Consider the following 25,000-nt stretch of genomic DNA (forward strand, 5'->3'; position numbering starts at 1 on the left):
GAGACATACCGTTTTGTCCGGTCCGGTGCTAATTTCAGTCGAAATCATCCCCGTGCTTCGGTTGATCTACGCAAGACAAATTCAATGCGGTGACGGCGCCGTCGATCTCAACATTGCGGGCAGGCGCGTAGATGCGGTAGCTCTTCATGAAAATTATCATTTGCTGACACATCCATCCAGTCGCTAATTTTGAACTGATGAACTGAAGAGCTCTGAAATCAGTCAAAAGCAACTGTTCGAACGCGGCGGATGGACTCTATTTTCCGCAGACTGCATACCACTATCGAAATAGGGTATGTCCCAATTATTTCTTTTTCACAAGAATGATTAGAGGTTACGAAAATAATTCCTTTTAACTAGACTTATTCACGATGAAAGATTGAATATTTTCAGCACTTTTTACCATTCAGTTTGTAATTTGACTGTCCATTTTCTTATATTTAGTGTAACGCATGGCGCGCAGTACAAACAGCCGGACGGGCAGGCGAACCTTATCGAACAAAACGAAATTAAGCAAAGTTGGTCACCCGATACGAGTGTGAAGAGGCATACCATTTTGTCCCGTCAGGTGCTACAAGGGGCCATATATAAATTACGTAACGCTTTTAGGGGGGTGGAGGTATAACAAATTGTGGAATGTTGTGACATATGGGGGAGCGGGAGCTAGAACGTTGCGTAACATGTTTTACCGAAGAAAATAAAATGTTGAAGCATTTGTTACGTAACAGGGGGGATCGAGAAATTTACGACAATTTGCTACATGCTACATACAAAATCAACCCCAGTTAAAATTAATCCGGTGACCGCGCCGTCGACCTCTACTTTGCGGGTAGGCATGTAGATGCGATAGTTCTTCATGGAAGACGTGCCGTCAGTTGCTAATCTTGAACCGAATAGTTTTGAAATCAGTTCAAAGCAGCTGTTTGAACGCAACCTTTTCTGGAGATTGCATACCAATATTGAAATAGGGTATTTCCAAATTATTTTTGTTTTCGCAAGAATTTTTACCATTCAGTTTGTAGTTTGCAGCATTGGCGTCAAATCCGTGCACAGATGAATTTGTCATTCCATAATAAATCGAAATGAGTTCCACGTTCACTTCACAATGTAGTTCCATGTAAACCTATTTAAACATGACTTAAAATGTTGTCAAAATCACGCTGTGCGTCCAAATAAAGCCGTATTGAGTCCAAAATTTTCCCCATCTATTACCGGTACATGCGAAAAATTGAAACAATAACGTATCCAATCTCGTATCTGTCGGAAAAAAAACTGATGACCATCAAAGCCTCGGAAGCAAGGCAAAATTCCACGCGGCATGAATCCAATGCGATCAAAAAGAAAGAAAGATGCACGGATTCGATATTGATTAAGAAAATGAAATTTTTTTGCTGAAAACCTCGAATTGGTTAGAACGGATTGTTTTTTCTTTGTAATCGTTCATGGATTATTCTTTGCACTATTCAGAGTGAGGAACTCAATCAACTCAAATAGTGGGGAATGTTCTCTAGTGCCCCACATCCCATAAATTGTGTACGGTCACACCAACTGCAATTCACTCATCATAAGCTTTGCAATCAACGCTGTTGCATGCCGCGATATTATCGTTAATTCGGCAACGGGCGACCCCACACGCTCGTAAACAATGCTCTACTGCATCCGTTTAGAGTCCACGTCGCCAATCCGTAGTAGGTGACCCAAGCGGGAGCTTGGGTGCTATTGGTGCAATTTATGTAATTAAAAGCAGCTCCCCGTTTGGCGTTGAAGCCTCATCGTCGTCGTCAGCAGCAGCAGCAGCAACAGCAGTTTGACCTTTCCCGTTTATGATGACCAGCTAAGCCGAGTTTAGGCACGCATTCGCACTTACAACCACACATACACACCGATCGAAATGTCATTGCCATAAATTGTGCAACAATTTCCAACAAAGTTCCACATAGTTGTGCTAAAATTCTCGCGCAACTTGCCACCACCCACAGTTGCAGCAGTTTGCGCGAGGTTGAATTTGTGCAGATTTTTACGGTTGAACGAGTTTGTGCGGAGTGCAGGGGGACAGTAGATTGCGCGCGTACCTGCACTGTATGGTTTGATAGTCGTCAGGATAACGAGTACGGGTACGCCAAGCCGCGTGAACTGGGCTGTAGAAAAATAATTAAATTGGCAGCTCGTAACGCGAAAGAACCACGCTAGAGGAAAATTAATGGGAAAAATGTTTGATCCATTGTGGATTCTTTCTGATAAATTCAATTTGTACGTGTGAAACCTATACCCAATGCAGACCCAACGCAGCCGACGAACCAGTCCAACCAAAGGTCATGGCGATTGCCATTCAAAATCTTCGGTTTTTGGAGCAAGTAGGTCTTTGAAACAGCCACAAAAAGACAAACTCGAATCGGTGACAACACCGTCGATCTCAACTTTGTTGGCAGGCATGTAATGTGATAGCTGTTCATAAAAGATTTGTCACCAGTAATGTCATTTGCAGGCTTTAGACAGTTGAACTCAGTCGGATCATACCTGTTGTCCAGTTCAGTTGTTTTTACTTAATGCATGGCTTTTAAAAAAAAATTACAAGAATAGTGTTTAACATTTATATCCAAAAAGGTTTCAAAACATTGATAAAAGGCGCAATTTTTACCAGAAATTATAGGTCTATCATTTTCTTGAATGCACCTTTGGTGCCCTTCCCACATCCCGGAAGTCTCTTTCCATATCTAATTACTGCAATAATGAAAATTAGATTTTCAAACATACCATTTACACGTATGTGACCTCCATCCAGATAGTTTCTTATAGTCACTGACTGTGGAAAGATCGATGTCTGACAAAGGACCCGTCACACATGGAGCGCTAAGAAGGTGTGTGGACCAAGTTTTGCTCAAGCAGTTTGACGCCAGCCAGTCAGCCAGCCTGAAAAGCAACCAACAAAGGATGATCAAAGCCGGATGATAAGAATTTAATTATCATAAACTATGCTGTTCGGCGATGCAAATTTTACCCTAGCTGCGGTAGTCGCGCGGCGCCACTGGGAAAACTGTTAATTAGGCTGTACTAATTGAGTTTGATCTCGACAGAGGATCGGTGGTGGGCGAGGGAGCCAAGGGAAGGAACGCGGGGATGTGATAAATTAGTTGGGATGCAAGTTTTTGTTCGTTGATCAAGATTGTTGTTCAAATTAGTTTATCTGAGGTAAAAATTGGTTTAATTACTCTTCAGTAACTCGGACAGCACAATGGTATAGACAAAATAGGGAAAAGCAATTAAGAGCGTCCGTGCTATTAAACGGTTACTGAACTCGTGAAAATGGAATCGATTGATTTTGAATATACTTGCAATAAAATATATTGCTATGTGTCAGAAGTATAATTTAGCAAGTCATTAATAACGTTTCAACTTCGTCTCATCAGTATCTGGCACCGATGCAACAACCAGCTTGCTTTGCAAACATAACATAACACGTGTAACACTTTCGAATTTTGCGTCTATTTGGCGCCAAATAGGTGCCAGATACTGATGCGACGAAGCCCAAGTTTCTCTTAGAGAAAAGGTTACTTATCATCATTGGCTCATTCGCGGGATCAGCAAATCAGAACTTCCGTGCTTCCGGGACCACGCTCGGAACCAGTTGTTTACTTCACGAACGCAAATTGAGTTACGCTTTTGGATTTATCTTCTATCTGGTTGCCAAGCCGGTACCTAATACTGATGAGACGTATTTCTGACTTATTAAATGAAATATAATTGAATTTTTTTCTACAGAGCTCACACTGGTGCCGGGTGGTTGCTGTATTCGAAGAAGCACTTGAACAGAAAGTTCAATTTAACGAAAATAATCCGTATATTTGAACATTGATTAACTTGCTGGGTGGACAGAACTGCCTACTGCAAAAGACAATCCCCACACAGTAGTAGAGGGGAAAAAGGTTTCAAACGAACCGACCTCGGATTGTGATTTTTGATCGAAGTAGGCTGCAAAATATCAGCTGGATTGCACACACTTTAACTGTTTTCAAAATTATCGTGTCTCGTTCTGTTTTCCTTTCTGTAATTTTTTAACCCCAATCTACTCCTAGTCGGCAAGCAATTTCCCAATTTGTCTGTCGAAAGAAAGTTGTCTGATTGTCAACCGGGAGTGTGTTTCATTCGGTCAGCAGAGGTTCGTCACACCACCGCCGCATTCCATAGGACTGATTGTTTTGATAAAATTTTAAGGCTTATGCCACACCCCCCTCCCTTTACCCACGCGACAACTGAAAGCTTAAAGTTGCAGCTAGTAGCCGGACATGTTGCCTCACCGCGCCGGAGCCCTCGGCAGATGGATATGGCCATAATCGGATTAGAATTTTTCCTATGAATATAAATGAATCGGTGGCAAGCACTGTCTGTCTGTCTGTCCGTCCGGCGGTCTATTCGACTGTCCGTCCGGCTGTAGCTCTAACAGCCTTTGTTTGCAATTTCGAAATTCGGGCACAGTGGTTCTCGGGTTGCATACCTCTCATGGATGGGGATGGGCGGAGGATTTATTCTATTTAGGATAAATCTACTTGAATATTTCATTGAAATATTTCCTGCAAACAGGATGAAGTTCATGATTGGTTACGAAAGTGCTTCCCTCGATGTGGAAACTATCGGATTGCTTTCGGTATCAGTGTTCCAGGCTAGGGCGTGGGATTTGTTGTTGGAATTAGAATGTTCAAATAATCTTCCAGTGAAATAGAGTAGCCATTCAAGCATCAAACGTGGCACTACCGAACTGGACACGATTGGTGTTGAATTTACCATCAAACTATCTCCGAATTGCCAGACGAACGGATTTTTTTTGTTAGTTTGATTCTTGTGACTACTAAAATTACTTACGACTATTCAATTTTCACTTGAAAATAAACTCTTTTGCTATCGTTTCATAACGGTTTTTTGTTCGGTGAAAATTACACATAGATGGACAGACAAGATTGCCTTTAAAATCAATCACTACTGTGTCTAACTGTAGATAATGCAATACACGTGGGCTTTGAGATTGTTCACCGTTCAATCTACGCAGTATTAAAAGGAATCCATGTTTATGGACGTAAACATGTTTTTTTTCGATCTATATCAGCTATTTTACCAAATATTTCTACAGATCAAGTGTGCCTCATGTACCTACTGTGCTCTCGAAATTTTGATAAGGGCTAATTATATAGGACATTGAAAAGCAAGTCACGACAAAATTAATTGTATTAGTGATTCTGTAACGACGGTTTTGTATGAAAACTTTCGAATGTATTCAATCTTCTCGTATTCCACCCAATTCTGTAGATCCAAGATTACACTATTTTACGATATGTAGTAGAATATTAAAATGTCCAAAAACTGTGTGAAACTTTGAATTCGTTAGGCATGAACTTATTAACCAACTGATGCGTAACACTGTCGGAGCAAAGAGTTAGACCAAACATCACATTCCACATTCGATTCGTTTCGAATCTGATAGATAACGTTACCATCTACAACATTGTCAAAGTTGGTTTCCCTAGTGAACACATTGGATTAAACCAAATTTGTGCATATATAGAATGTTTTGGTTTGGGAAAGCTGTATACAGGCTTGTTATTTGCTCACACAATGAGCCACAAAGAGCGAAATACACCGATTGAAAATAGAGCAGCACAAAAACACTGCGATGTGCAGAACGACCGCACAAAGAGAAACTTGAAAACAAAAAAGAGTGCACCAAGAGCAGCACAATTTCGTTCAAAGAGTCACCTTGAAGAGTCACTTTTTTGTGCCTCCCCCCACTGGAAAGCAGGTAAGAAGACGAATCAAACTACAATCCAGATAAAGTTTGACCGCAAGAACGTTTTAAAAATGTTTTTTGGTTGCCTTCTCTACTTACGTGCGCGTGGGACCAAGATACACACTAAAGAGCCTCTTTATTTCTACTCTTTGTGGCGTGCAGCCATGGAGTAGAATACACGTGTGGGAGCAACACGCATCGGAGTGAAGAGGTTTATTGTGAAAGAGAAGAGCGGTGGTTCGCATAAAAAGTGCAAAGAGCGTTTGTTTTTTCTCTTTATTTGCTCTGAGGTGCATAACATCCCTGGCTGTATACAGTATGAAAGATGGTGCCTACCGCCATTTTTAAATCCGAAATGGCGGATCTAGTTCCACCAGAAAAAATAACGCTCATATCCAATAATACGGGGTGCGCCATCTGGATGTATCCTATTTCAACATTGAACAACTCCGCCATAAACAAAATTGTCGAATTTGAAGACCACAGAACCCACACGTTATACATCAAACACCACTGCACGACCAAAAAGTAACTGTTTGGACCGGAGTGTTCTCCAATACAATCATCGGTCCTTATTTTTTCAAAGAGGGAGAGACCATCGACGGCGCACGCTACCGTTGGATTTTGACGCACTTTGTCTGTCCACAAATGCAGAAAAAAGGTCTGAAAAATTTCTATTTTCAACAAGACGGGACACCTTGCCACACCACAGCCGCTACAATAAAGTTCTAGCAGAGCAAATTCCTAGGACGCGTTGTCTTAAAAAATGGTGATTTGAAATGGCCTCCTCGTTCTCTGGATTCAACGGTACCTGACTTTTTTTCTGTGGGGTTACTTGAAAAGTAAAGTTTATTTTGGCAAACCTAAGAAACTAAACGAACTCAAAGTTAATGTATGAGCTGAAATTGCTGCGATTAAGCCCGAAATGCTGTCCAATGTCATGCAAAATGCCCACAAAAGAGCTGATTTTTGTGTATCAAATGGGGGTGGTCATTTAATCGATGTTGTATTCTGAACCATATGGTTTATAATAAATGGCATAAAATATCCCAAAAAAACTTGTTTACTTGTGAAAATCGGCTGAAAAATGGCGGAGTTGTTCAATGTAGAAAAAGGGTACATCCAGCTGGTGCACCCTGTTAATAAACTTCCAAACCGCGGTCTCACGTATTAACCCATTGCTTGCGCGATCATGGTTCCGTCATGTCCTGATGTCTCTACCCTAGGTCCAGATTTACGCCTTTAGTTGGACCAATAAATAATGACGCTTATTTTCACTAGACAACGCGTTCCATGGTGACTAGTGAACTCTAGAGTGATATGGGAAACTTACTCTCTTCTAGCATGCACTAAAACTTATGTATCAGATGCACAATCCGCGCGCGTTCATTCAAGAATACACGCGAATATGTGAATGGTCACACGGTTATAAAATCGAATTTATGCACGCAAACTTACATATACGTTAGCGACAAACACGTTAACATACAAACGCTCGAATCCTTCGCGATTATCCTCGCACGCCTGTGCTCGTTAGTTCACAAACAGCATAACGCCCCGGTGACTAAGTGAACGATTTAGACTCTATAAATTTACAAACGCGGTCTCAAAAGTGAACCTACAAACGCTCAAGTCTGCGCGATCATGAATTGGTTACGTACGAAATCCCCATTCGACCGTAATAGTTTAGGTCCATGCCTTCAGTTGGACCAATTAAAAATGATGCTCATATTCACTAGTCAAAAGTTTCCATGGCAACATGACCGGGAACTCTAGTGATATGGAAGACCTCACTCTCTTCTAGCATCTGAACCAAGCACTAAAAATTAAGTATCAGATTCACGGTCCGCGCGCGATCATCCAAGAACACACGCGAGTATGTGAAAGGCCCACGGTTAGAAAAAAATTAACAAATCAACGGTTATAAAAAAGAAACACATTAGCCCACGCAATCGAACAAGTTGACGTACAAACGCTCGTTGCCTTCGCGATGATACACGCGATCGTGAACCTACGCCCGCACATATCTGAACCGTACAATGAATATCACATTCTGAATCACGGCCTGCAGCAATTGGCCTTAAGCAGTGTTTTACTGGGTTACATTGTCCGTCTAGTCTGCAATTGTAGTAAGTGATTTTGATGGGGAGCCCTTCTATAGTTCCAGTAGGACAACTCTCTCTCTCTCTCTCTCTCTCTCTCTCTCTCTCTCGCAAGACGTCCCTGGTCTCTCTCTCTCTCTCTCTTGAAAAAATATGCTTAAAAATACCTATTTAAAAATACGGGTCAACATTCACAAAACAAAATTCCTCGATACTTTTTAACATTTCGTCGATCTTCTTTTTAAGACACAGGAAACAAAATTGGTGTTTTCCAGCTGGTGAGATACCCTTCGTTGCCAGAAGGAACTGCTTCCTTAAACAATTTTCATACCGTATGGTATCAGAGATAATAAGAAACAAAATATTTGTACAATTTGCCCAAACTAGAGCTGATGCCATGGGGATAGTCCAATAGGTACAATTATTGAATTCTTCCAAATTTGGTTGAAATCCGTGAAGAGTGCAAGTTGGCATTTTGTTCAATCACTTCGTGCGGTCTGACCCAATTATAAAAGATCTACGACTCCGTCAAGCTTTTGCATTGAGTCATGATGGATAGATTAAAAAACTTATTAAAATATATGCGCTTTTTAAACTATCGACACCCTGAAAAATATCAGGAATCAGGAATCAGTAGCGTCTGGCTCAAATGGCACGTTCCCCATGTTGATCGGAGATTTGTGCCTTGCCAAGAATCGTCTTTTCATCATTTTCCTGATGGGAAGGATTGGGGAAGTGGTAAGGTTAGGGGTAAGGAAAACAACGACACAGAACAATTAAAACAGAGCATTCTGCACCCCCGGAGTGATGCTGAACGATCTGCAGGTGCTACAACAGCAGGAATAAAACTTCCAACCCCCGGAGGGATTTAGAACCTCTACTCAAACAGTGAGCGGATATATCAACACCCCCGAGGGGATATTGAGATAACAGAACGACAACACCCCCGAAGAGATATTGTCATTCAAATACGGCTAAAAAACTATAGCTCTTTACCACACTGGGTTAGGAACAAAAGCATATCCTTAAATTTCAGCTCTCTGTACATAGGTTCATCTATGTATGGAGAACCAAAAATCCGGATGCGCAATTGCATTAATACAGGGCAATTGCATATCAAATGATATGATGTTCCGTAATCGGATTCACAAAGATCACATGAATAATACTCAGCGCGCTGAATAGTAGCCATGTGATAATTGAGTTTGCAATGTCCAGTCAGTGCCCTGACCAGAATACTGCAGTTGTGCTTGGAAAAATGCAACAAATTTCTTGACATTTTCGGACTCACATCCGGCAGAAAAGCCTTTGTTTGAACGCAAGTTTGCAAGCTACGCCAATGGGCGAATGCAGCCCAAGAGCGAATCTTGGGCTTTATCCAACTTATTGACAGTGGTAGAACTGGTTCTGGACCAACGAAATCAGTCGCAGCGCCAGCTCTAGCCATTCATTTCCAGTAATACCGGAATGACCGGGTACCCATAGAAGGTAGATAGCATTTGAAATGCTAAGTTCTTCGATTTGAGTTCGACATGCGATTACTAATTTCGATCTCGAATCTGCCGAACTAAGTGCTTTCAGGGCAGCCTGACTGTCAGAGCAAAAATAGATTCTTTTACCGCAAATTCCCTGTTGAAGTGCGGATTGTACGCCACACAGAATCGCAAAGATTTCTGCTTGAAATACGGTACAGTATCTACCAAGCGAATGAGATTGGTTTAATCTCATCTCATGACAATAGACACCAGCACCGGCTCGGCCCTCCAACAAAGAACCGTCCGTATAACAAACTACGTATTCTTCAAGTTGTCGCTCCATCCAGCCAGACAGCCATTCCTCACGAAGAGGAATTCTCACATTGAAAGTTTTAGAAGAAAAACTACATGTGAGTGTAAGGTCACTGGGAGCAAGTGTATATTCATCCCAAGTAACCTTTTGGGGCCACAGTCTTGTGTGGCTAGTTACACGATTTATTGGGTTACTGTTCCAGAGCCCAGTAACCTTAAGACGGTATGCACAAGAAAGTGCTTCTTGTTTCAGAAACACGTGTAGTGGTTTTATGTTCAAGAGTGCCTCGAGAGCAGCAGTAGGTGTTGTCGAGAACGCACCAGTCATCGCCATCAAGACCATCCTCTGAAGATGGTTTAACTTTGATTGGATTGTCAGGACTTCTCCCTTCTGCCACCAAACAAGGCACCCGTATGCCAGTATTGGTCTAACAATTGTTGTGTAGATCCACTGAATGTACTTGGGTTTAAGTCCCCAAGATTTGCCGAAAGCCCGTCTACATTGGCCAAAGGCCATGCAAGCTTTCTTGATCCTGAAATCGATGTGAGCTGTCCAATTAAGTTTTGAGTCGAGAATTACCCCAACGTACTTAACTTGATCTTCGACAATAATTTCAGAGTCAAAAAACTGCAATGGACGAGCTCCGGTTGTAATCCTTCGTTGCGTGAAAAGCACCATTGAGGTTTTATTTGGATTAACTGATAGTCCAACATGAAGACACCACCGCTCAACAACACATAAGGCTTGTTGCATCAAATCAAAAAGTATGTTAATGCAAATACCGGTGATCATTATATGATAACCATCGGCGAAACCATACGTCGGAAACCCAAGCTAATTTAGTTTTCTCAACAAGCTATCGGCGACAAGGTTCCATAGAAGTGGTGACAGCACACCACCTTGAGGACATCCGCAGACACTCAGTTTCCTCATCTCTACTTGTCTTAACGATGAGCACAGATGTCGGTTGCTAAGCATTGCGTGTATCCAGTTCGTGATATATGAAGGTACTCCATGATCTCGTGCTGCTTCCAAAATGGATTCGAAAGACACGTTGTCAAAAGCACCTTCAATATCGAGAAAAACTCCTAAACTTGATTGCTTTTGTGAAAAAGCTTTTTCAATGTTGTAGACAACATTGTGTAACAGGGTGGTAGTAGACTTCCCCCGCTGATATGCATGTTGCATTGCATGCAGCGGGTGCTCGCCCAAGCTACCATCCCGAATGTAGTGGTCGATTAAACGTTCCACTGATTTGAGAAGGAAGGAGGTCAGACTGATCGGTCTAAAGCTCTTTGCCTCCTCATAAGTGACGCGGCCACCTTTGGGAATGAATTTGACAGTTATTTTCATAACTGACATACTTCAACCCGCAGGATGCCACGCGGCCTCTAGGCTGGTTTTGTCCGGAGAAAGATAATAGAGTTGTCAACCTCCTAGTGGACCACAGCCAGTTACTGGGGAGTTCGCCCGGCTCTTCCCAGGCTCTTATGCGCTTTTTAAACTATCGACACGCTGAAAAATAAATCAATTTTGGAATTATATTCACGGTCTTTCATTTGCAAGAGAGGTTGAGTCGCTTCCATAAGGGTTCGTTTGCAGCCGCCCACACTCAAGCTGCACAAATTCCGATCGATTCAACAGCACATTGCACAGTCACGTGTTTTCCCCTATTGAACCGAAATCACCTGTTGCTGTGTAGGCAGGTCACCGATCACAAAAACGACTCCCCAAACTCCTCCGAGCATGCCTGTGCCTAATTATCAATTTGTCACCTCAACCGAATGCACGCTCTTCTCCTCACAATCCAGTGCTGCTTTGCACGACACTTCGTTGAGTGCCCCCGCGAATAATGCCACCATCACCACCATCATGCCAGCAAGCAGTGTTGCAGCGCAATGTAACCGACCGAGAGGGAGAGAGAGAGAGAGAAAGAAGAAAAAATGCATGTTCATTCCTGTGTTCGGTTGGCACTCTACGGTAGGTCACAGAACCCGTGGAGAGGGACACGCGCGCGCGGATAGCGGAGGAAGCGAAAGCGCATCGATTCAACATGCAGCAATAATTGCAAACAATGGCGCGGGTTCGAGTGCGGCGCAGAGTACCTACCTACAAGTGTTTTAACACGTCGCTGCTGCATTCGTGTGCAAGGTAAGGAACGCGACCGACCGCACCTCTCCGGCTGGCCCTCGGAAACCGGAAGCCTTGAATGCTGCCGCCAGCACGGAATGGCACCCGGAACGAACGCGTGTTCGACTGAATGAGTTGAGCCTGCTAGCTGCTGCTCTGAATAGATGATTGTTGTATGGAATTTCTCGCTTTCGTAATGGAGGATCTCACCGAGGGGGGAATTGACGCACACAAGTTGTCCACGAATGTGATATGGGGTTTCTAGGAGTTGTAAGTAGAGGATGACATAAGTTGCTACCTTGAACCTCCGGCTGGTTCAGTTTAGTTAGTTTAGTTAGTTGACGGAATATCGACTTATTTTGCGTAATTTATGAATCCGAATTGCGCAAGACGTCCCTGGAACGAACATTCAATCAAACTTTTCCCAAATAAATGTTCTTCACCTAACTTGAATTCAGAACACACTTTTTTTTGCTCGGTTCGCCGTTCCCCGAATACGCTGGAAGCAAATAAAAAACCGTTCCATTTTGACCGGTGCGTGCCGTCGTCCGTTCGGATGACGAGGGTGTGCACGGAATTACTGAACCGGTAGTGGGTGGTCGGTCGAAGAGCGTGTCCTGTATGTGGTTTATCCGCATTCTGAATTTATCAGTCCATTCGTATTGCATATACACTTTGTGGGGATGATTTTCTGCGAACTCACTTTCCGCGCGCTTTATTCGCTCTTGAATAAAAAAAATGAAAAAAAAATCAAATAAAAAACATTTCCAGCAGAGTAGCAACTTCCCCAGGCGAGGTTCTGATTGATGAAGAAGGAAAAACTACACCGCCGTCGGTTTTGTGAATGCGATAAAGTAGAGTAGAGAGGAAAAGTGAACTTTCACACTCGATCAGAATGGGTTGAAAGAGCCGGCGAGAAAACGGAGATGATTTGATTTTTCTTTCGCTCGTCCTCCGTCGCGAATGAGAAGCAATAAAAGAAAGGTTGAGAGAAAGAGAGAGAGAGACACAGAGGCTTACATTTTGATGGATATATAAGCTGCCATGCCAGCCTTCGAAATCCGAAAGTATCTTTTGGCAGACGATGAGCTGCGGATTTTCTGGTTAGCGATACTTGGTTGAAAAGTTTTTTATGGGGGGAAAGATCTGAGTGAGTCAGGTTTCGGTGCAAGGTTGAAATGGAAAATGATTTTGTGCTTCGCGTAAAGGGTGAATCGGATACATTATTATTAAGTGGTGCTATCTGTGGGATGCAGGCTTTTTCGAAGAAAAGCAACGTCACACAAAGATGTAGGTTATACGTTCGGACTGAGGGATCCAGCTTATTTGACTGGTATGAACTATTCCCATTTCATCTCATCCTACATGACGTTATAAAGTTTGAATTTACCCAAAAATGACTTGGTTAAATTTTAGGATTCATGTCCGTCCATTTAGATGACCTTCCGGCATCCCGACCGTCGCTATAAATAATGTCGAAATGTTGTGTTACTCTAGAGATTACAGCTAAAAATGGCTTACTATCCAATGGTAATCCGAGGTCACTATCCCCAAATAATAAAATTAATTTAATGAATAAGGGTAATAATTGCTCACAAAATCTAGTAACGCTAATAAATGTGACTATTACCTTTCATTTGAACACTAACCATTACAAGTATCAGCCCTACAACTGAAGTTATCGCAATTAGTCTAATTGGATTCCAGTGGACCAGTGCTGCCAGGGACACGATACGTTGACGACGAAAAATGAAATTTTCATATATCTTCGTTATTCTGCAATATTATTGAAAACTGATGGAAGCTATCAATTCCCACTATCTTCGACTACGTTTTTCACGCAATTGAACGATTGTGAATATTTTGGGAGAATTTTATTGAGCGTAGGAAGGTAAAAATTGACCAAATTCTGACACTGCGAGGGAAGCGCCTATCTTTTTGAAAAAAGGCTTTTCGTGTTTATTAACCCGACCGTTTTCAAGAAAAAATAATTTTGAAGCCCTATAAGCACTAGAAAAAAGTTGGACATGAAAGGGTTAAAAACCGAACATAACACGGTACTACAGTGACTTTGTACTTTTCAAGAGACCTAGTATAGGTTGCTGATCTCATCCAATGCAACACAAAACAATGTATGAAAAATGTTGTGTACCCTCGAAGTCTTGATTTATTGCAAGAAAATGTTTTTTGAAACTTTCGGCGCTAAAATTTTTTCAGCGTGATCATTTTTTAACCAATTCAAAAAAATTTGAGTGTTTTGAAAAGAAGAAGACATTTCCTTTCCAACGGTATGCTATGTTATGTTCTTTTCTTAAAAGTACTATGCAGGTTCTGGGTCGACAATGTGAAAGTTACCATTATTTTGCTATTTTTTCATTAAAAATATAAAAATTGCTCAACGCTTTTCTTAGTACAGGTCCTTGTTTTAATAATAATTTAGAGCATTTAATTCCGCATCCAATGACCTATTTTTGATCAAAATTGGTTGAAAAATGGCTAAGTTATTATTTTTTCCAAATTAGTAACCTGCTCGCATGAACTCTTAAGGGGTTAGTAAGGTATTTTCTCGCACTATAAGATGCTATAATTATATCTTCCGTTATTTCATCTAGTTTCATGTTCAATGTTCACACACATACTTTCGAATGTATACGTAATCGAGCAAAAATGTCGTCTTCTTTTTAAATTTTATATGAGACCGTCCCCTTAAGAGTTCATGCGAGCAAATTTCCAATATGGAAAAAATAATCCCTCTGCCATTTTTCAACCGATTTTGATCATAAATAGGTTGTTGGATACAGTATTAAATGCTCTCCTTTTATTAAAACAAAGACGCTTTTTAATAAAAATGTTGAACAATTTTCATATTTTTAATGAAAAATAGCAAAATAATGGTAATTTTCATATTGTTGTACCAAAATCGCATAATACTTTTAACAAAAGAACATAACATAGCATATCGTTTCTTTCCAAAACACTCAAAAAATTTAAAATCCGTTGAAAAATGACAGCGTAAAAAAAATTTAGTGCTGAATGTTCCGAAAAATCGTTTTTTGCTATAAATCAAGATTTTTTATATTAAATTGATCAAACGTAGTTTTGTGTTGTATTTGATGAGACCTACAACCTTCACTATATCACTTTAAAAGTACATTCAATTTTTTTTATTTTGTAGCACCGTGTCTAGAAAAATGCTTCCAAACTGCCTCTTAAACGGTACGGGCGTTAAAAGAGGTGTACCTAAGTGTGCCTAAGAATTTTCTCAAGAGAATGTTTCAAAAATTTGGCGCTTCTTAATGGTGCGCAAGATCTTATTAAAACTGGGATTTGTCTTTTCAAGAAACTTTCTAGCTCCCTGTCTCCGTTAGATAGAGCGATAAACACGTTAAATAAAATCTGTCAGTATTCCCATATAAAAAGTCATATAATCTCTAAGAATTCCGTTATATTTGGTAGGATCATTTCTTATCGAAAATTATGAGATCCGAGATTTTTTATATCGTCAGTAAACTGGTTCTTTTCTTGATAGACTGATCCAAAAATACAAAAAGAAATATTTTCAAAATGTGCACAACTTATCAAGTGCTGGATTTATTTCGCAGATCCCTACCATGAAAGATTTTCGAATGTAGTTTCAACGAAAAAGAACGTAACCTTCATAAATATTTCCTATTGTATGACAGCAAAACATAACAATTGGCTTTTCTTAATTTTCAATGAGAGTGTCTTCAATGACTCCTTGTTTTTCCAATGAATCCAATGAATTAAATGAATTAAATGAATCCAATGAATCCAATGAATGCAATGAATCAAAAGAATCCAATGAATCCAATGAATTAAATGAATCAAATGAATTAAATGAATCCAATGAATCCAGTGAATCCAATGAATTCAATTAATCAAATAAATCAAATGAATATCAATTGAATATCAATTAAATATCAAATGAATATCAAATTCTTAGAATAATGTGCCAGTGTACTGTTTCTTAAACACCTATATAATTATGACTTTTCATCGGGGAAAGCCGATCGAAGTGGTGACTGAAGCGAAAGCACATTTCATTTTTCACATAATTGCTATCGCTTCACTCACCATTTCGATCGGGTTTCCTAATTGGATGCCACCAAAAAAGTCTTAAAAATGAGGTTACTTACGTCAAAAACCAAAAAAATAAATGAATCATTAGTACCTATACAATAGTTATTTAGCAGAAAACGCGCTGTTTCCAGCATAAAATGAAAATAAATGTTCCATTCTGTGCATCTATTCTCACCTCCATGATCCAACTATCGCCTCGTGGATGTGCCAAATTTCACCTCATCGAACAACAAGCTGATTAAAACGCAATGTCCTATATTCAATTTGGGTCAATTCCAACTAGGTATCCAGGTCATGGATGCCAGCGCATGATTTGTACAACGAATCATTCTACTTTTTTCAGCCAATCAAAACAAACGTAAATATCGTCGTCAGTCGTTGGAAGAAGTGCGCCCAGTATTGTACTCGCTGGAGATATTCATCCGAAGGCTAACAACTGGTAATGACTAGTTTCACATCAAACATTGCATTGTCCCGAGCCGAATTTTTTATCCAGATGAAAGTGAAATCTCTGCAATCAGCAATTAGTTGGATAACTTGAAATTGGACTACAATTTATTTCCAAGCTTATGTTTATAGTATGGTCGCAGTGCTGATTCTGTCCTGTGTGTTGAATGCAAATAGTTTGTTTTGTTTGTGCTAGTGTATGGGAAAAAGCATGGCGACAATGTGTACCGTATTTCTGAATAAACTATTGTAACACTTAAAGTGGATTAATCATATATGGATTCTTCAGCTAAACTAAATGTGAATAGTACAAAACAGTGGTGAGCATAATGTTGCCAAAACAAATACACTCTACAGAGAGAGTATGCAAAATTAGGTATATTCCCACGCAGTGCTAAATTGTTTCAGGTGTAAAAGGTTTCAGCGTGAAAAAAATACTTATTTTGCGATTTTTTTAGAACTTTGCGTGAAGCAAATTTATCAAAACTCTTGTACATTGTAGTGCAACATTTCAATAACACGCTGTAATTTTTCTATGCAATAATATCGACGAACGGCTCGGTGACGAAGCTTTTTTTAGAACGTCTCTGGAAAAAAAACATGATTTGCGGTGTTACCTGCCATTCAAAAACTACTTAACCGATTTCAAACTTTGCACACACATTCTATGTTAAAAATACCTAACTCCTACATTGTGTTTTTCATTTAAGGGGGTGTTTACTCATAAAAAGCGTTATAAATACTATCTTTTATTTAAATGTTTGTCGAAATTTTTTCATAGAAAAATTACAGCCTCTTATTGAAATGCTATACTATAATGCACAAAAGCTTTGATTAATTTGCTTCACGCAAAGTTCTGAAAAAATTCGCAAAATAATGTTTTTTTTTCACAATAAAACCCTTCCCCCCCCCCCCCCCATCATCATGACACGAGTGTCGACAGCAATTTTAGCATTGCACAACGGGGTTCCTCTAGAAGACCGTATAATTCGAAGCGTACAAGCCTCTTGGTATGCTGTGTTAATACGGATGAGTTCTTTATCAACGACCGTAGATTCGATCACTGCAAATACCCGCGAAACCTAGTCGTCAAGCCCTCTTTATAGATCGATGGTTCGAACTCATTCGGTACAAATCAGATTTCCTGTTCATAATACTGTCAGAGCAGAGAGTTACATCTAACACCGCTTCCCTGCCAGATCGTGTAAATGTTGGGTCTTACATTGAGTATATGAAGATTTCTGTTGCTTATGTATTCCATCAATTAGTGTCTCTTAACAACTTTATCAAAGACTGCAATATAATTGAATCCAAGTCAAGCAGGAACTTGCACAATACTTAACATAAAACTTTGATTTCGTAGTAGCTCGCAACAACTTGAGGCCAGTTAGATGATGTATCCAAATTGATGCCAGTTAGACACAAAATCCAAAAAGTCACACGTAAAAATGACTTTTTCTTGATTTTCACTGTAAAGGTTAGACAAACAGTTCCTGGGATACAATTTTTTTAAATCGCTTCTGAAAACAATCTTTTTGGTATATTGCTCCAGTAATGGTTTAGAAAACAATTTCTACACGGTACAGTTACCCCAAACACGCGAATTTCACTGCTAATTCCAGGACGATAAAAACTTGTAACAAATCTGAAATAAAATTCCTTCCTAGAAACGAACTCTCGTAGACAATGGCCATACCATTGCCCCAGCACGTTTAAGTAAACAAAATAAAAATCATCCTTCACATGATTGAACATCATAAAAAGTTACGAATCCTCTTTAAATTGAACTCTAATACCGAGAACTTTACCACCCCACGCTCGGTGGGTGGAATTCGTCTAGCTTGCGACAGTCCTCTCGAGTTGCAAAACAATAGCTAAAACTCCGCCCGCCCGGTTTACCCCCCCCCCCCCCTCAGTGCAAAACCGTGCGTTTCACAAGCATCGGCACAGCCGACTGAGATCATTATTTTCAACGCTGCCGCACGCTGGTACAAATCGATGGAAAGTCTAGTGAGAAATATATACAAAATCATTGAAAAAATCAACAGGATCGACGAACCAACAACTGGGTTACAAATGAAGTCCTGCAAGCAGGGAAAGTTTGATTTCTGATGAGAATTGAAATCTGTTTTCGAAGTCAACGAATTGTGCTATATTTTTTCGTAAGGAGAAAATTGGATTAAACAATTGATTGATTCAAAGCAAGACGTTAGAGATTGTTTTATGTTACAGTTTGTTTATTCTAAATACGCATAACAAATTAAAAAAAAAATCTTCTGGACGTGAGATGTATTCGTACGGCGGTTTGTTCGATTGCGAAAGTGACTTCAAAATATTCGTGTATTAATAAGCATTTTTGGAGTGGCTCCTTGAAAGTTTAGTATGGCCAACACCTTCCATCTCCAGCGCTTGATTTTTTTTCACTTGTATGGGTTTATCATCAAATCTTTGAATAGATGCAGACAAGTGTCGTCCATAAAAGTACTGCCTGAAAACTATATTTTCAGTGAAACACTCAAAGTAAACTATTTCAACCGATTTTCGCGAACAAATTTTTGATCATAGCAAAAAAAAATGATGCGTGGAGCTGCCACTATAAGAAAAAGGTATCAAACCCAACATTTTTGACCGCTTCTCTGTAACCTGGAACTCATTGTGACGCCGCCACCTTAGATCGGAGAAGACGAAGCTTCACAACAACAAAAAAAACGTTCGAATTGTATTGTCTACCGGGACATGTTTATAAACTGTGTTGTGAGCTCTCATTCCAGCAGCGCGATAGAAATCGGAGACCCATTTGTAGGACTGTAGCGCAGTTTTAAGGGTCCCGAGCGCTTTATCGTTTTGATCGGCTTTATGGAGATGAGGAATTGTTTATTGTTTCCGATCTAACCGTGGGTGGTGGGTGGAAAATCCGAACTCCGGTCTAGATTCAGTTTCGAAACGTGGGAGGGTGGGGGAAGAAAATTGTCATGCACTATAGGAATAAGTGCGAGGAAAGTGATCCCGATTGAGAGTGCCACTCCCTCTAAACTGCTGATATTTGCAAATAAATTTGATTTCTCTTCGAGTTGGTGGTATGGGAGGGATTGTGTATAGTGTTGCGCAGTTGCTGCACAGATAATGGAGAAGGGGAGAAAGATGTAGCTTTTGCTGATAAAAGGCAACACGAGAAATCGATCCACCTTCGGGTTGTAAGATAACAAGCTAGCGTAAGGATAAACAGGTTGATAGATAAAGGATGATCTAATTGATGAGTTGTTTACTTTTCAAAGACTACATTGGAATACATTGGAATGTAACGCCATGTATATTTTTGGCACAAACTAGTTTTTTTTTTAAACACAAATACGAAGTTTAAATCGTCCAATTTTCGAAATCGTGATTTTTTGTTCATAAATTTATGAACAGATTTTTTCCCCCTCCCCAAGGTTAAGGGGTTTGGCGGTATTGCAAACATCATTAAGCATCAATTGCTTTAAGATGGGTATTGCATTACGCCTCGATAGTGGTGCTTCGAGGAGACCGAGAGGGTTTATCCGCCTTTTTATGTTATATGTTTTTTTCATACTCTGCACCTGCGCATACCAACGCTAAACCACTGACCTATGCGCGGTGTCGTAACCGACTGGCGGATCGACGTAGATTGATTTGCTGTGTGCCATGTTTGCAAATATTGTTCTATTGGTGGTATTCGTGGACGGGGCTCATGGAGGGAGTCATTGTGTGTCCATTTATCGGTCGACTTCGTCATCATGCATATACTAATTAAATTAATTTAATAATTAAATTAATTCAATAAAGTAGAATCAGTATAAACCTATTCGTTGTAGCTTTGTGATAATCGTAGTTTTCCGTATTAGTGTACAACTGTTATGTGCTAGTCGTATGTCTATCTATGTATGTATTCGTCTGAGTATTTGTGACAGTTGGGTCAGGGAATGGATGCAGAATTGACGAATATGATAGAATAGTGGCTAATACTTCTGGTGATCAATCTGAGCACTTGGTTCTATTCATTCGGGAAAGTCGGTTTCGATAAATTATGGTACAATAAATTTACCGACGCACGCGAGTCATCCATTCCCGGCCGGCATAGCATGATGAAAGTCTAACAGCATGCAATTGTCGTTAATGATAAATATACAACATTTGCTGCATTTAGACGAGTTTGATTGCATGTTACATGTGTTTTTCTATTCTACTTCGTTAGCCTGTTTCTTTTGTACATCTATTAGTTTGCCTTTCCATTATTTATGTATACCAAAATAGCATTGTTTAATTTATACACTTCTAATCAAGCTCTTTGCATCTTTTTTCTTTATTCGGCATGTTATGATTCCTTTTATTAGTATATCTCTACTGTACGCTATCTATACTCATATAGGTACAAACGCTCGTGGCCTTCGCGATAACACAAACCTGGCCACAAACGCGACCATGCAATTGCAATAATCCACATATACTTACGCCCGCGATTTCGCCTACATGAAAACACCCCGGTAGTTAAGTAAACGTGGCATCATTAAACTTCTAAACGCGGTCTCAAACATTAACCCACCACTCGCGCGATCATGAAACGGTCACGTCCGGAAGTTTCTATCCTTGATATCAGCAGACTAGGATCAATTAAAAAAGAAAAAAAAGAAAGCTCTCATATCCACTGGACACCACGTTACATGGCGACATGACCGAGGACTCTAGTGATATGGGGTAACTTACTCCCTGTCAGAATGTGAATTGTACACTAAAAACTAACTATCAGAATGAAAGTCCGCGTGACCATCCAAGAACGCACGCGTATATAGGAATGGCCACACGGTTACAAAATCCAGTCTTGTACACGCGAAGTCGCATGAACGCGAGCACACGTGACAAACACGTTAACGTACGAACGCTTAAGCCCTTCGCGATTAACAACGCACACCTACGTTCGCGATCGCGCAAACTTAGTAACACCCCGGTAGTAAGGAGAACGTTCTAGTGCCCACGAAGTTTCAAACGCTGTCTCAAACACTGTCTCAAACACGAACCTACAAACGTCCGTTTTCGCGCGCTCATGAATCGGTCATGTCCGGAAACCATTACTATCTGTCCTAATAACTTAGGTCCATACATTCAGTAGGACCAAAAAAAATAAAGCACATATCCACTAGACAACACGTTCCATGGCGACATCAGCGGGCACTCTAGTGATATAGAAGATCTCACACTATTTTAGCATCTTAGAAGTACACCAAAAAATAAAGTATTAGACTCACGGTCCGCGCGCGATTCTCCAAGAACACATACACGTTAGCACACGCGACATACAAACGCACACATGATCGAACACGTTAACTACAAATGCTCGAGCTCTTCGCGATGATACACGCGATCGCGAGTCCCTACGCCCGCGCATACCTGAACCGTACAATGAATATCACATTCAGAATCACGGCCCGCTACAATTGGCCTAATGCAGTGTTTTAGTGGGCGACATTGCCTGCCTCGTCTGCAAATTGTAGTATGTGATTCTGACGGGGAGCCCTTCCGAGAACCTAGCTCTACAGCTTCAGTAGGACAACTCTCGAAAAAAAAATTATGAACAGATTTTTTTCCGTGTAATATTGCTGATAATAGGAGCTACTCGTTTCTTTTTGTCACTACAAAAATTTCCTAAGTACTAACAAATAAACACGTTACAAACCACAACTAAACCGCTCGATTTTGTGTGTTGCTTCGGACTAAACTAACTGGAATCGAAAGTGCACGTGTCTGAGATTCGTTTGACTACTTCGTTTGACCAGGTATTATTAGTCAGTTTTCATACTACGGGACTCACAGGAGTGTGTGGTTACATTATTCCTATTAGTATTTGTTGCTTATGTAGTGAAACTTGACACAGTGGATTTGCCACTTCATAAAAAACCCAAACTCTCTCTTTCAATAAACTTACCACTATCGAATTTTGGCACCTTTTAACTTAACAGTTATTTTGGTAATCTCTGTTCTTAGTTATGAGTTCGAGTTCTGGCAGATGTTTAAAGCGACAAATCAATAGCAAACTCCACGCTAAACTCTTTGAAATTTTAATTAATTGAAAAAAAATTCAATGCCTTTCTGTTTTTGGTAATGTTTATTTAACAATTGCTTTCAAAATTGCTCGAAACTATAAATATAAGCGGTACAACTCATTTCAAATATAATAGTGTATGACAGATGCAATGAAAAAACGTCAAAAGATCTTTTCTACGTAAATCGGGATCTCGAATTCAATATTGGTATACTAAAATTTGGGATTCTAATTATTTTATTTCAGTATCAGACGAATATTCTGCCTGTGATTAGCATATTTCAATTGTGATTTCCCCATTACTCATCAAAGCTTAGGAAAATATCGTTGTGAAATACTTCTAAGAGTTTAATGAAGGGGTGCCATTTCAAAATTTAAAAAGAAATAAGAGTTTACAATTTCGTCTTTTAGAAAAAACTGAGAATAACAACGCCGTAGTGCTTTTTTTTTGTTGGAGACGAACCACTGCGACCAGTATTTAGATCTATTGTGATATGCCCCATGGTGCTGCAATCGGTGCTAAACGGTTAGCTGTTTTCGTTTCAACTAACAAATTTGTGTACATATTTCTAATCATTAGAACAGGCATAGAACACTGTACGTCTAGTTGATAATTTTTTTTATTTGAATTATCGAGATTTTACCGCCAGGCTTATTCACCTATTTTCTCGGGGTTGAAAAATATCCCTAGAAAAATCTCTAGTCCTAGATGCGGGGCTATGTATCGAACCCAGCTAAGCTGCGTATAAGCCAATCGATTTACCAGCTACCAACTATGCCAACCCCGGGATAAAAGTATTTTGTCGCGTAAGCCACACCCATATTCGATTCGTTGCTGATCGGGCGTCTGCGGTTCGATGTTTTATTACGATAGGTATACTCATGTCCCGATCCTGCCAGAAGTGCTAAGAATTGAAGACGCCTTTTTAGCAACGAATCAAATGTGGGTATGGCTTACACATCCTATTTTGGACCAAGTGACTATTTATCTGTGTCACCACACCATTCACAGCTAGTTGTTTAAATGCAACGAAACTTATACTGGAGGATTGTAAATACATTAGGACAATAGTAGGGCTCATACCAGACTGGATTGTGTGCTGTTAGGAAGTATTCAATCAATTTGTTCCGTCCGTGTCGATCGCAGACGAGCTTTAGTGTACCAAAAGAATGTAGGATTTTCTCCTAACAGTAATAACAATTTTATGGCTACTATCTAAAGTATAAGAGACAGCGGGCGACCATAAAATATGACCATGGCCGATTCGAAAATTTTTTTGCTGTTTTTTGTCGGTTTATGAATATCCACGATTTCCGCTGGAAATTAGAACATTTTGACACAAGAGTACAAGCCGGTTGTTTAGGTGTTCACACAAGATTTGGATTTAGTGTCCAACTGGAGCCAATTTGGTGCTGGTTTGGACACATCTAACGGGCTCCAAGTTAGTGTCAGTTACTGACGAGGAGAATCCGAAATACTAAAAACCAAACGTTCAAGTTAGGTATTATGCCCTTATGCGCAACATTTGATCTTATTCAATTTTTGTTTCTCATTCGAGGAAACAAATCGCATTCGAGTGTACCTTTTTTCAAACACATGCATTAATATGGGTTTATATTCATTCTCAATGCGGGGCACTCGAAATCCCGGGGCACGGGTCCGTTACACAGTGGTCCAGAATGCAAATTTAGCAGGAATTTCGAGATTATACTAAATTGTCTACTTAGCCTTATTAAGTCTTTTCTTTTGTTAAAACAACAGTTAGGGTGGTTCTAATTTTACCAAGATAAAAAAGAATCACTTTTAAACAATTTTAGCCAAAACTACCGCGAAGTTATAGAACGACAAATTTTAAAAAAAAGTTTGCTGAAGACGTATAAGCTCTATCTGTCATATTTTACATTTTACAACAAATTTTAAAATAAAATGATAGTGTTTCTTAGATAAATTGTTTTAGAAAAAAATTAAAATTGAAAAAGTTATAATAAAATTTTTGTTTTTTTTGTTTAAATTACTTTCACGGTGGACAATATAAAAGATATAGATTCGTTTTCATGATAAGTGTTTCATACATTCGACAAGACTTTTCTATTATTTTAAATAGTGGGTAGGGTGGTTCCAAATTTATTAAAATCAGAAAAAAGTTAATTTTAATGATTTGAGATGGAGCTTTGCTGTCTTCCACAAAATTTAAGAAAATTAAATTTTGAAAAACTTCCTCGGAGACACTCGAATTCTATGTCTTGTACTTTTCATTTTACAATCAGCTTACCAAAAAATTACGGTGGGGGTTTTCTTTATATAACTTTTGCAGTTTTGATTGTTCATTAACATGACTTTAGAAATAGTTGGAGATATTTTGAAGGAGAACAATTCGTCTCAAAATACCGAACCTCTAGCTTCTTTCGTTACAAAGTTATAAGTACTTTTTACTAAAAACAAACTAATTTTTCAGTAAATATTGCAAGATATAAAGAAATATCGTATTTGCGTATTTTTAGTGATCTATACTACTATGTATTTCATATGATAGCATCGGTACTTAATGTTGAATACCCTAATCGAAGATATTGTCATTTGAAAAAGCAGTATTTTTTATA

General features: G+C 39.6%; 1 protein-coding gene across 1 annotated transcript in view; it reads left to right on the top strand.

Annotated features, from left to right (window-relative positions):
* Nucleotides 1-11,412: 11,412 nt before the first annotated feature.
* LOC131693653 (contactin-1-like) overlaps nt 11,413-25,000 on the top strand; it is a 35,608-nt gene continuing 22,020 nt past the window's right edge. The window contains exon 1 of the mRNA XM_058981664.1: nt 11,413-11,566. Within this exon, the coding sequence (XP_058837647.1) occupies nt 11,413-11,566 (154 nt within the window). The remainder of the gene's footprint in view (nt 11,567-25,000) is intronic.

This window comes from Topomyia yanbarensis, chromosome 1, assembly GCF_030247195.1.
Source record: "Topomyia yanbarensis strain Yona2022 chromosome 1, ASM3024719v1, whole genome shotgun sequence".
In the NCBI taxonomy this organism is placed as follows: Eukaryota; Metazoa; Arthropoda; class Insecta; order Diptera; family Culicidae; genus Topomyia; species Topomyia yanbarensis.